This window comes from Pollachius pollachius (assembly GCF_949987615.1).
Source record: "Pollachius pollachius genome assembly, chromosome: 10".
NCBI classification, from domain to species: Eukaryota; Metazoa; Chordata; class Actinopteri; order Gadiformes; family Gadidae; genus Pollachius; species Pollachius pollachius.
Window position 1 is genome coordinate 8319398 of NC_136943.1, and position 12768 is coordinate 8332165.

A 12768-nucleotide genomic window follows, 5' to 3' on the forward strand; every position below is an offset into this window, starting at 1 on the left:
TGTGCTAAATTGTTTTTGTTACTATACCTTAAACACATGTAACCATACCTTATACAAAAGTGCTGCCTTGCACTTTAGTTGCAATTGTGCAACACACTTGCTCCTTTCTGCAAAAATAGGTCCCTACAATACCCAACATAGCATCACATTTCTAGATGCACTTCATGATGCAGCTGAACAGGACAGATCAGAGCAGCCCAGGTTTGTTGTTGTCTGGGATAATGTTTGTTTCCATCGGGCTGTTTTAGTCCAGAATTGGTACACCAACCATAAACTATTTGAAGTCGTATACTCGCCATTTCTTAACCATATAGAAGGTTTTTTTTCGGCTTGAAGATGGCGTGTATATGACCGCCAACCACATGCCCGCATGCCTCTTTTGCAGGCAATGGAACAGGCCTGCGGAGACATTGAGGAAAGGTGTGTGTGTGTGTGTGTGTGTGTGTGTGTGTGGGTGCGTGTGCGTGTGTGTGTGTGTGTGCATGTGTGTGTATCTGGTGTTTGTGTGTGTGTGTGTGTGTGTGTGCTTGTGTGTGTGTGTGTGTGTGTGTGAGTGTGTTAGAGTGTGTTTATATCTATGGAGGATGTGTTATGGACTCAAGGAAGTAAATGAAAGGTCTAAGCATATTTTTCCATGGGTCATCACCCTTGGTCTGGAGAAATTCTACAATGACTTCATCTGCTATTTATAAACATGGATGGAAATCGTTTGCCATTCCCTGCTTTTACCGGAACCATTTCCTGTAAGTGTAACACATTATTCGTTGTTCTTCCCTCCCACCTGACTTTGGGGAATCATTTGTACACTATCTCTGTGGGCAATTTTCAAGGTAATCGTATTTAATCTTATCCGGGTTAGCTCTACCCCATTCACCAGGAAGAGTATGAAGCGAAAAGTAATCACGTCAACATGTTTTTGTAGTTTCAGAGTTCACATTAAAACCCTCCTCCACAAATATAAGCTACTAAGCGGTGCATACCTCTTAACTGGGACAAATAATTAACAAACTTGACACAGTATTAAAAGATAGATTATTACCCAATGTCTGTAATGGTTATTGACTACTATATTAAACAAGTACAGGACAATAAACCCTCACAATTTGATTAACATGTATTACAATGATCCTTCTAAAAACAAAAAAGGAACCAAAAAGTCTAATATCTGAAATGCTATTGAGTAACTGCTGACTGAAAATATTTCAATATTACTTTACAGAAGTCCACACAATGCATATTGCTGAGCATGATCCATTCCAGTCAAGAACCACTCCAGTTTGCTGCTACCCAACCCTATGCTACAGGAAATTCCTACAGAAAGCCATTCTTTATTTTCATAGGCTAGGCTCCTTTGACAGCTTTATTTTGTTATTGCTCATGAGAAGATACAGTATTGGTGACATAACACAGGCTATATTCCAAATCGCTTAGTCAGTTCATGTGTGGTGTTTTAATAGCGTTGTTTTTCTTCCTCCACCAGTCAAGGGCTTTCATCGTTTGAATGGTGGGAAATTGTCTACGCCCCAATATTTTTTGCAATGCACCTCCCAGGGAATATAAACCACATGTGTTACGTAAATTTGTCTAAACATTTTTTTCTTGTATATTAAAAAAAATATTTAGACTAATTTAATTGCAATTAACATACAGCAATTGCCTAAAATAATATAACACCAACATTAACAAGTCATATGACATTAACAACCGATTTTTCTCAAGCATAAAAGAATAAAAATGCTAGCATCTCAACCTAAACACTTACACATTTGAAGGCATTCAAATGTGTGTATTTCCTGCAAGGCACCGTTTGCTTATCGTTCTCAAAAAGCGTTGTTTGCTGGTACAAGATGTTGGTTTTATTTTTATTTGAACTCAGCAAAAAAATAGGATTAAGATCTTCATGGCAATCAAACATCATCAGAGATCTGGAGCCTTTGAGTGTGATATCACTGCAAGATTTTAACATAGGTTCACGTTCAAAATATGTACGTAAACTATAGTCTTCCAGCTTTATGTGCTTTGTAGAGAGCCTTTGAGCACTTTCCCAATTGCATTCGGGATGAAAGTTTAAACAGAAGCTGTTGCCTGTATAGTATGAATAATTTCTTATTAAGGACTTGTACCAGAACTCACTTAATTTACTTTAGATCCGTCAATAACATATTTTTCTGGATTATTAACTTGTTGTGAAGCCAATTTGGGGCTATATGTCCAATTTTGTGAACTGGTATTTGAGTAGGTTGTGTAAAAGTACAACCAAAGCTAATGATGTTTCTTTTTTTTTGACGTAAGAAATAACACCATATCAGATAAAACAATTTATTTGCAATAAATACCAGAATAATCAATGATACAAAGTATACACAATAGATGCAGAAAAAGCATAAGCAAAAAAAATAAATACATATTTTCAAATACATTGAATTTACATGGATATCAACCATTACAATCAATCAATAAATAATGAGAACAATCATCTGACACAAATGCTTTGGTAGTTATTATGATCATGTAACATAAGGCAAGTTTGCTGTGGTAAGCAGGAGTTCCCCTTCTGATGCTTGTCTGCATAGCAAAGCAAAAAAACACATATTATATCGTTCTCATATTAAATTATCCCTGAGGTGAGTTGATGGGTATAGTTCTAGAAAACCGCCAGCGAGTACTTCTTGAGATATTCTCTGATAAAGACAGAATGGTTCTGTGTAATTGTTCAGAGCATTTGACTTTTCACTCTCTCAAAGATCTGTTGAACCCTCACAGCAGGGACACAGCCCTCCCTAACGATGCCAATGGTACCTGTGGGGAAGAAACAGATAAAGACGATGACAGTTTAGTGTGATGCAGGATACTTACTGGATTTGCTTGGAATTTGTTGGGTCAAAGATGGTATTTATCCTACCTTCATCTATCTTCAGGCAGTTAACCACTGTGGAGGCCACGACTTCGTTAGAGTCCCCGTCACACAAAACCCCTTGGATCTTGTGTCCTAATCGGCTGCAAGCAAACACAACAACAACTTAATGAATAACAATGAAAAGCTGAAATGATTCAAGAACAATGGTGTCGACGTGTGAGGGGCTCCACTCACCTGAGGACCATGGAGTGATGCGTGCTGTCTGGCTCTCCACTTGGATTGGCTGACGTGATGGCAAGAGGTCCGGTGAGCTCGCACAGATGTCCGGTGACGGTGTGGTCAGGGACTCGGATCATTATGCTTTCCTTGGTTCCCACGCGGTCATACGCCGCCCCGACACCTAGGCAGGACCAATGAGAAAGGCATCAGTCCTTAAACCGTTATTCAAATCCTCCTTCCCCCCCTAAAATCCTATCAGCAGCCCAGTCCTACCCAGTTTGTAGAGCCAGTCGCCTTTGCTCACGATGCAGCTGATGCCTCCGGGATAGACGTTCCTCATGAACTCCCACAGCAGAGGGCTGAAGGGTGGCTTGGCTGCCAGCAGCTGTTCCACGCTTGAGATGCAAATACAGATAGGCTTTTCTGCGGGTCTATCCTGAAACAAGGACACAGAACACAAGTTTAGCACGTTCACCTAGCCTTCTTGAAAACGATTTTTCCTCAAAGTAGGGATTTTGCATACTTTGATGTTGTAGATCTTCTCGATGGCCTGGGGATTCTTACAGGAGGCAGCCAGGGCATAGACTGTGTCGGTGGGAATACCACAGACTCCACCTTCGTCCAGGAGTTTGGTTATCTTCAAGAGGCCACTGGTGAGCCGGGACTCAGCCACAGGGCAAGGGGACTGAGGTTTCTCCTGCTTTTTTTGCTGATCCTAAAATCATTGGCGATTTCTGGTAAATCTAATGTGATTCGTATTCATATACTGGCATAGAAGAGAAAATAAACTTAGGTTCACACACCTTGAGTAGGGCTGGACCCATTGGGAGAATTCTCTGTGTGAAGATGCAATTCACCAATGATGCAAGGGCTCCATATATACAGATGATGGAAAATATGGCAAGCATGGCAACTGAAATAGAAACAGCAAGCCGGTGAATTAGAAGATACTATAATGGGTTCTCATAATATTAGTCTTCAACAAGAAGGGGGGGAGTTGCTTACTTTCTAGTTCGTATGGAAGTTGCCTAAGGGTGGAGAGTAGAAAACACACCAGTACCACCTCCATGATTGTTGTTAAAAACAACAAAACCAAGTTCCTATATGAGGCTGCCAAAAAAAGAAAAGGATATCACCAGTTAATCAAAATAGGGATTACCTATCTTTATCTTTTAAATAAGTTATGTATTTGAACTTACCGATAAGCATAAGGAATCCATTGATTACCAGGAATGCAATAGCACCTGCTGTGAACCCAGCGGCTGCCATAGGAGACAGCTGGATCAGACGACCTGTAATATAAATATGTGTGACTTAAGATCAAGCACTGAGAATACAAACAACGAATAAATAAACCCCAAATACAAACAATTGAATAGCCTACCTGCGAATCTAAACCAGGTCCAAATGGCCCACACCACGGCATAGAAGAAAGGGATGACAGACCCAAAGCGTCCTCTGCCACGGACCTGCACCTGGCTCACGTATCCCTGGATAACAGCTCCGGATATCAACACCCAAGGCACAGTCAGATGCAGGAAGCTTGAGTTTGTGCTGGTCGATTTGGTATGCAGTGCAGAGAGAGCCGCCACTCCGTTGGAGATGTAGAAAAGTGCATCTGCGATCTGGTCGTTTTGAGGAGACTCGCCTGGGTCTCTGCGGTCGGATCGGCCGCAGCTCAGGATCCTTTTGAGCTGGTCAGTGGAGACGAGCTGGGGTCCAACGGGGATCAGGGACTTCTCGGCGATGGTGTTGATGAGGCGTGAGAAGGTGCTGTAGAGGGAGGCCGCGGTGAACAGGGAACAGGCCACACCGAAGAAGACGTAGTACCCCTGCAGGGGTATCTGAGGGACACTGGAGATTGTGAGCAGGAGGAAGAGCGTGTTGTGGGACAGCTCCAGGCAATCTGTGTTGAGGCTTCCCACGCAGAGCACCAAGGCTGCAGCCACAAAGAACCAGTCCCCCACCATTGCTTCCCGTCCTGAGGACACTTTATTAGCATCCTCAATTAGCACCGATGCTACAAATTCCTCCCAGGCCTTGATAAGCCAATAGGTCGCATGGAGGCCAAATTTGGTAGCGTGGTAGCAGTCTTGGCGGAGGTGGGTGTAGTAGGTGGCAAAAAGCTGGGCAGCGGAGATTATCGACACCCATGCAACTCCTAATGCAAAGGATGTCACGTAGCCGAAGCAGTAGAAAGCGAATATGAATGAAGAGACAGTGTCGCAGAAGGAACCCAATGCCATTGGCTCGGCATACTTTGTGTTCTTCTTCTTTTCCTGGCCGATGCTCTGTGCACTGGCTGAGTTGGGTGTTCCAAGAAGAAGGACATTGAATAGGGGGGTCCCAAAGCCCTTCAGGGCTAGGCGCTGGGTCAGCCCTTTGACCAGAAGTGCAGCAGAGCCATAGATGGCAAAGATCAAAATGAGAAGCTCCAAGATTCCAGCGACCACTAGGGCCCAAGAGTTGGCCACCAGTGCCGCTGCTTCAAAGATTAATGTGAGTGTGATTGCTCCAAACACAAAGGGCATGATGTAGTTCACTGTGGCAGAGCAAAATGCAAGGAGAAACGAGAGGAGGATATAGGGCACCAGGCCAGAAATAGCTGCTGATTCCAGTACTGGCAGAACTGAAACAGTATTTATGTGAGACAGGTTGCTCATCAGGTTGGTAGACATATTGTTCATCATATCATGTTGAAGTTGCATTGTTGTTTTGACAGCTCCAGTTGCAACACCATAGTATATTCTTGTTGCACCATAACTACCCCAGAGAGCAGCATAGCCAATAAAGGCGGTTCCACTCAAATGGTCATATTTGCGAAAGGAAAGCAACCCTGCGACCAATTGGCAAATTCCACCAATCAGAATAAGGTGTACACCTACAAAATAGATGGAAGAGAACAAAAATTGTTAGAATTGGAATATAGGTGGAATAAGATATTCTACATTTAGATATGAAGATAAGTTGCATGATTTTTGCTCAATATCTCTTTGTCAGTACAAAAGACAAGTAAAAGACCAAAGGGTGGGACGATTTACCTGCAAGTATGTTCTCGACCCCTACTGGTGAGATTCGGGTCCACGCTGTATTGAAGTTTTGCAGAAGTACAAGAAATGCACTTATGCCATTGGCCAACATGCCTAGAACCCCTGGCTCGCCATAAAAACTGGCTGGAAAAACATTTAAATTCGCCATGTCGGGTTTCTGTTGACAGCCTTTTGGGTTTAAACAGAAACAATAATCACACACATGAAAAATAAATTAATGAATTGTTTATAGGACAAGCTATTATGATTAATATATATTAAGTAACTGCTGATTTTAGATACCATCATGTTTCATGTATTATTACTTTGGTAAGTGGAGAGAAGGATCCCTCTCCATACCACATTTTTTTATCTTCTATGTTATCTTAAGTATTCACAAAATCACAGTTTCTCTACAATTCCCTCTCTCCTCCTCTACACAACAAGTGGGCCGGCTCTAGTAAGGCAATATTGTCATATACAAGCAGGGCGAGCCAAAGATTAGGTAGCTATGTTCACTCTGACTATCTCTGCTTACTGTGAGGGAAGCAGCTGTCTACATTTAGCATTTAGGGAAGACAGAGATGATCACCCACAGAGGTAATGCACTTATTTAATCTGTTACTAATTAGCTTTTACAAAATTTATTGTACAAATTAATGAACAAATGTTAATCAATATACAATTTTCATTGTTTCAATCCCCTGTATTATGCTTAACTTTATTGCCTATTTTAATGATACACGCTTCCTCTTAAGCACATTAGTGGTGTAGCTTTGGTTAAAACTGCTAGGTTTAAAACTGTGTCTTAACACACATTACCTAATGTGATACAGGTACACAACATATATAAAGGGTCCTACCTGGTGAGATGAGAGTATGCCCAGGTAGCTGAAGTGATGCTTCTTATTTTGAGGTTGAGTTTGAAACTCATCATAAATATGCTTTCCTGAGTCTGGGAGGGGTTTCAGAGAAATACCTGGTAAACACCCATTGATGGTGCTCCATTACACCAGGACAATGAACTCCTCCTCCTCCACCCCTCTTTACGATCAGGGTGATGACGGTGTTGATGATGATGACGATGATGAGCTTTTATGAAACTCCTAATATTTACTCTGGGAAAGTTTTGTGACGGCCAAAAACTAAATCCTGAGTTTCCTTCATTCCAATGATGGAAACTGGGCTGGGCCGAGCCCTATAAAAGTAAGGTTGTCTGTCACCTAGAAAACATTGAGATCCCTCAGCACATCTTCATCAAGGAAACCTGCTCCAACTCAGAGGCAAAGAGAACTCTCATCCAAAAGAGAGAGAAAAAAAATAACAAGGGAAAGAAAATCAACGTTGTAAAGAAAGAACCAATCTGTGACATGCTGATCTCCAAACTACAGGTAAAGATGAAACAAATTTATCATTAAATTTAGGGACCTCCAGCTTGGGTTTACATTTTTTATCTAATTTGGGAAACTGTGTTGAAAAGTTTACTCCTCTTACTTGACACTCGCTATAGAGTGTTTGTCCACATCTTGAAAGCCCATCTGTGTTATCAAATGTTTCAATGTGAGGGGCAAAACTAAAATAATACCCTCTGTTTGGTTATAAGAGGTTATGGGTAAACATCATATCTTTGTTTGTGTGCCAATGTTGCATTTCATAAACATGGCACACACATTGAATCTGTTTATTTAATAATATGTGTGTCTGACCTAGTGTTTAGATTAACATATAATTACTTAAAAATAACTATGATGATACGAGTAGCCAGTAACAGATTTGATGGAAACACACAAAGACTTCTGAACCATCTTTATATTCCACAGAAAACTACGAGGTCAGTGGGCGCTATGAGGCACATGCATCGATCAGGAGCAGAAGGTAAAAAAAAAACATTAAATTGGCGCATCTCTTCATTTTCAAGTTTAACATTGTTGGTGATTCATTCACACTGATAATGATGAAGCAAACCTGAAAGTAGGGCTTATCTTATTATACGACTGCGTGTCTTATTTCCAGTGTTGGGCAAGTTACTTTCAATTAGTGACTTAGTTACAGTTACTAGTTACTTCTTTCAAAAGTAACTCAGATACTTTAAGTTACTCGTTACTTTCAAGGTAACTAGTTACTAGGGAAAGTAACTTTTTTTTCTGAATTATCTTATTAATGTATTAATGTGGCAAAGGACCTCCCTAACTGGATAGTTAGGCAGGCTGCCAGTCCTCTGGCTTGCTTACATGTAAGTCCTATCCTACCACAAGTGCAATGCGCCACTTAGTGACCTGAACGTGCCATAGCAGTGTAGTAGTGTGAGTGCAAATGAATGAAATATTTCCATTGTTTCCAACTGTTTCCAACCCTCTACAAATGCACACACTAATTATTTTGGGGTTGATGTGGCATAGTGTTCGACAAAACAACTGTAAAATTTGATCATTGTACCCAGTATCACTACGATGAAGCAGTGGATCAACAAAACACAACATACAGTATGTTTTGAAACTTTTGATAGGCATATTTATTGTAGCCATTGAAACAGGTACAAAGCATAGTTTTGGCAGTGCAAAAATTAAACTGTGCCTCTGACCATTTAGCAACTGTAGGACTCAATAATAGTGCAAAACTGATACAATAGATGTTTACAATGTAAACACAGTGAGGTTTATCCGTTCTTTGTAACCTTAACTCAAAACAGCTAAACTCCACCAACTGGAGACCTCATCATCAATAAAAAGTATTTTCAGCCTCACAAAGAGAAACTAAATAAATAAAAAGTACTTTCAGCCTCACAAACATAGTTAATGTTTAACAAAAATAATATTTCCTCCACTCTGGCCATTTAGATAAATAAAACAACTGATGAAATCAATAATGGTGGATAAAGTGCTTTAGTAGTCTATGTTAGTATGTCTATGTCTATATCAGTCTTTGTCCATACATTTGTTTAGCTGTGTCTGGGTTATAGACTGTGCAACAGGCTTTGTAAAATCAAGCTTTCGTTGTTTGGCTGGAGTGGCTTCTCATTTAGCGTCGGCGGAGCTGACGTTAGCAGCAGCATCACCTGTGTTACCTTCAGGGTCTTTTTCAACTAGCTTGGTAGATGCGTGTTGTTTCTGAAGATGTTTCATCAGATTAGAATTGCTAGTTTTTGATGTGGCTAGAGTTTTCGAACCTCCACATAGATGACAGGTCACCAAAATATTCCTTATGTCTTTTACCATCAGAAAGGAAAAATAATGTGCATATTTCCATGAGAAATACAACGCCTTGACTGTCGTCAACTGCCGCCATTGTTTTAATTCATTTACTTGCGCGTCGCTGCGTCACATGACTCACGTCCGCTTCACGCCCACCACGGAAACTGTATTCCTGGGTTATGCACGTGAAGTAACGAGTAACGAGCCTGTTTAAATCGCAGTAACGATTAACGCGTTACTGATTTTGACAAAGTAATTAGTTACAGTGCTCGTTAACGCAAAAGTAACGTAGTTACTGTAACGCGTTACTTAATAACGCGTTAGTCCCAACACTGCTTATTTCAACGGATTAGAGACATGAGGTCCTTTAGGACACGTTTGCTTTGATAAATCCCCTCTCCCCCGGGAGCGCTCTCCCTGCTCTACTCTCTGCATGGACGCACCTGCCCTCCTCGCCTTTTGTCCCTCATCTCTTAACAATCCTGCACTCCTTGGCTTCCCACCAGGTCTCCCGGCGTCGGCCCAGCACGCGGCCGCGGAGCAACCGGCCCCCGAGGAGACGGTGACTGCCAGCTTCGGGAGGTTCATCAGCGGGCTGAAGGCCCAACACCTCACGCCGACCGTGCTCCGCCGCAGCAAGCGGATGGTGCTGGACAGCCTGGGGGTGGGCCTGCTCGGCAGCACCACCGACGTGTTCCAGTTGGCGCTGCGGCACTGCCAGGTGAGGTCTCCTGAAAACGGGCCGCCACACGGTCGTGACGAGAGGCTTGACCTTAGGGAACAAGGATCCACTGTTTTCATCAGCTGTTTCATATGTGAACGCATCACATTGGCTGCGTTTCTTCGTGGGGACCTTAAAGACAGACTCCGCTCCACACTGACGGACAATGGCCATTGAAAGGAGGGCTCGGTTAGGGTTAGCTGTTTGCACCTGAGAATGAACAGAATGAGTAGTCGGGTTACAGTGGTGTCACTTGAATTGTATTCGTCCATCGTGAATAACAATCAGTCATCCGTTCTCTACTGCAGGAGATGTATGCACCTGATGACATCAGCTCTGTCTATGGCCGCAGTGGGACCAAACTGTCCCCGACACTTGCAGCCTTTGTCAACGGAGTGGCAGTAAGTATTGCAAACAAGTAACACGTAAAAAAAGAAAATTGTGGTGTGTATTGTCATGTCAAAAGTGTTTGAGACCTATGCAAAGTATGTATCTGAGTATCATTAGTCATATATTTAAATGCTTTATATGTACCAATTGCATATTCTTCCCTCTTCCCCTATTTTGTTGTAGGTTCACTCCATGGACTTTGATGACACGTGGCACCCAGCCACTCACCCGTCAGGCGCGGTTCTTCCAGCCCTGCTGGCCGTCAGTGACATGATGCCCCAGAACAGGAAGCCCAGTGGCCTGGACCTACTGCTTGCCTTCAACGTTGGCATCGAGATCCAAGGCCGATTGATGAGGTTCTCCAGCGGCGCCAGCAACATCCCCAAGAAGTGAGTTGAGCACAGAAATCCCAGGGGAAGACGTTGATGAAAATGAAAATGAAGTGTTTTCCCGTCTTGTTGTGCACTGCAATTCAGTCAGGTCGAAGACACCTTTACGCCACTAGTTGCACACAGTTGAAATACACTTGCTCATCTGCTCTCTCTCTCTCTCCCTCTCCCTCCCTCTCGCTCTCTCTCTCTCTTTCTCTCTCTCTCTCTATCTCTCTCTCTCTCTCTCTCTCTCTCTCTCTCTCGCTCACTCTCTCTCCAGGTTCCATCCTCCCAGTGTGGTTGGCCCTATGGGAGGTGCAGCAGCGTGTGCTCATCTCTTGTCTCTGGACCCTTCCCAGTGCAGCCACGCCTTGGCCATCGCTGCCTCTCTAGCTGGCGCCCCAATGGCTAACGCCGCCACTCAGTCCAAACCGCTCCACATCGGCAACGCTTCCCGCCTGGGTATGGAGGCCGCGCTGTTGGCGTCCAGGGGTCTTGAAGCCAGTCCTTTAATCTTGGACTCTGTGCCCGGCGTGGCTGGCTTCAACGCCTTCTACGAAGACTACATGCCGCTGCCATTGTATTTAGCCCAAGACGAGGGCCACAGCTTCTTGATAGAGGATCAGGACATTGCCTTCAAACGCTTCCCTGCCCACCTGGGCATGCACTGGGTGGTCGACGCAGCAGCCTCGGTCCACAAGCTCATCCTGGGGCTGGATTCCGGAACAGTCTCCGCCTCCCAGGTGAAGGATATCCTGCTGAGGGTGCCCCGCTCCAAGTACATCAACCGGCCCTTCCCCGAGTGCGAGCACCAGGCGCGCCACTCCTTCCAATTCAACGCCTGCAGCGCCCTCTTGGACGGGGAGGTGACGATGCAGTCCTTCACGGCGGGCGCCATAACGCGGCCGGAGCTGGCGGCGCTGCTGAGCCTGGTCCGCGTGGAGCACCCTGACGACAACCCCGCGAACTTTGACCTCATGTACGGCGAGGTCCAGGTGACGCTCAACGGCGGAGACGTTCTCAGGGGCCGGTGCGACACCTTCTACGGACACTGGCGTAACCCGCTGACCAATGAGAGCCTGAGGAAGAAGTTCCGGAGCAACGCGGGGGCGGTGCTGCCGCGGGAGAAGGTGGAGGGCCTGGTCGAGACGGTGGAAGCTCTGGATGAGCTGCCAGACTGCACACCTCTCCTGTTAAAGCTGCAGTGAAAGCTTCCCTGAGTCATTCGATGAGATTTTATTATTTAATATTGCTTTTTAAATTGGATTTGAAGACGGTGTCGGTGTTCGCATTTTACAATGATCTGAAATCATTGTCAGTTGCTGTCATGGTTCAATGTGCAACATTTATCTTTCTAAATACATTAGTATGCCTGTAGCTATGTAGAAGGACCTCCTTCAGAGAGTTTGGTTTTGTGTAAGTCAAATGAAGAAATAATTGTATTTAGAATGGTATTCCATTCACTGAAGTTGATAAATATGATTGTTAATAAACTATGTCAATATAAACTTGATGCTTTGAAATGTCAATGAAATGACAATGAAAGTCATGTATTAATGTTTTCTTTATTAAATAAAACTATTCACAATTACTTTTTTATAGTTTGTCTTCAACCACAATTATGTATTAATCAAAACAGATAGACAGACAGACAGACAGACAGACAGACAGACAGACAGACAGACAGACAGACAGACAGACAGACAGACAGACAGACAGACAGACAGACAGACAGAAAGATAGATAGATAGAAGTGTTTATAAATACAGCACTCAGCAAAAAATGTGTAACACGTTACACTTTACTTTAATTTGATTTACCAGCGATTAACTAAATTATTAGTATTATTAGGATTAGGGTTTGACCTTACCTACTTAGCCTTACCCTACGTACCTTACTGAAAGCCCATATCAATATTATCAGTTAAGAATAAATATTTATTGGGTACATATGCAGTTAAATGTTCTCAATACTGTTCAGGCTTTGAACT

General features: G+C 43.2%; 2 protein-coding genes across 2 annotated transcripts; one reads left to right on the forward strand and one right to left on the reverse strand.

The window, feature by feature from the left end:
• Positions 1-2562: 2562 nt before the first annotated feature.
• LOC307081639 (putative threonylcarbamoyl-AMP synthase) lies at positions 2563-5046 on the reverse strand (the record flags this gene model as incomplete). The annotated part of the gene is made up of 6 exons (XM_079744890.1): positions 2563-2799; positions 2903-2997; positions 3092-3257; positions 3350-3512; positions 3600-3713; positions 4546-5046. 6 exons carry the CDS (start codon positions 5044-5046, stop codon positions 2714-2716), a joined length of 1125 nt encoding a protein of 374 aa, XP_079601016.1. The 3' UTR covers positions 2563-2713.
• Positions 5047-7367: 2321 nt separating this feature from the next.
• Positions 7368-12155, forward strand: irg1l (immunoresponsive gene 1, like). Its single transcript, XM_079744623.1, has 6 exons — positions 7368-7496; positions 7926-7980; positions 9803-10017; positions 10326-10418; positions 10591-10796; positions 11059-12155. Exons 1-6 carry the CDS (start codon positions 7476-7478, stop codon positions 11984-11986), a joined length of 1518 nt encoding a protein of 505 aa, XP_079600749.1. The 5' UTR covers positions 7368-7475; the 3' UTR covers positions 11987-12155.
• Positions 12156-12768: the final 613 nt, after the last annotated feature.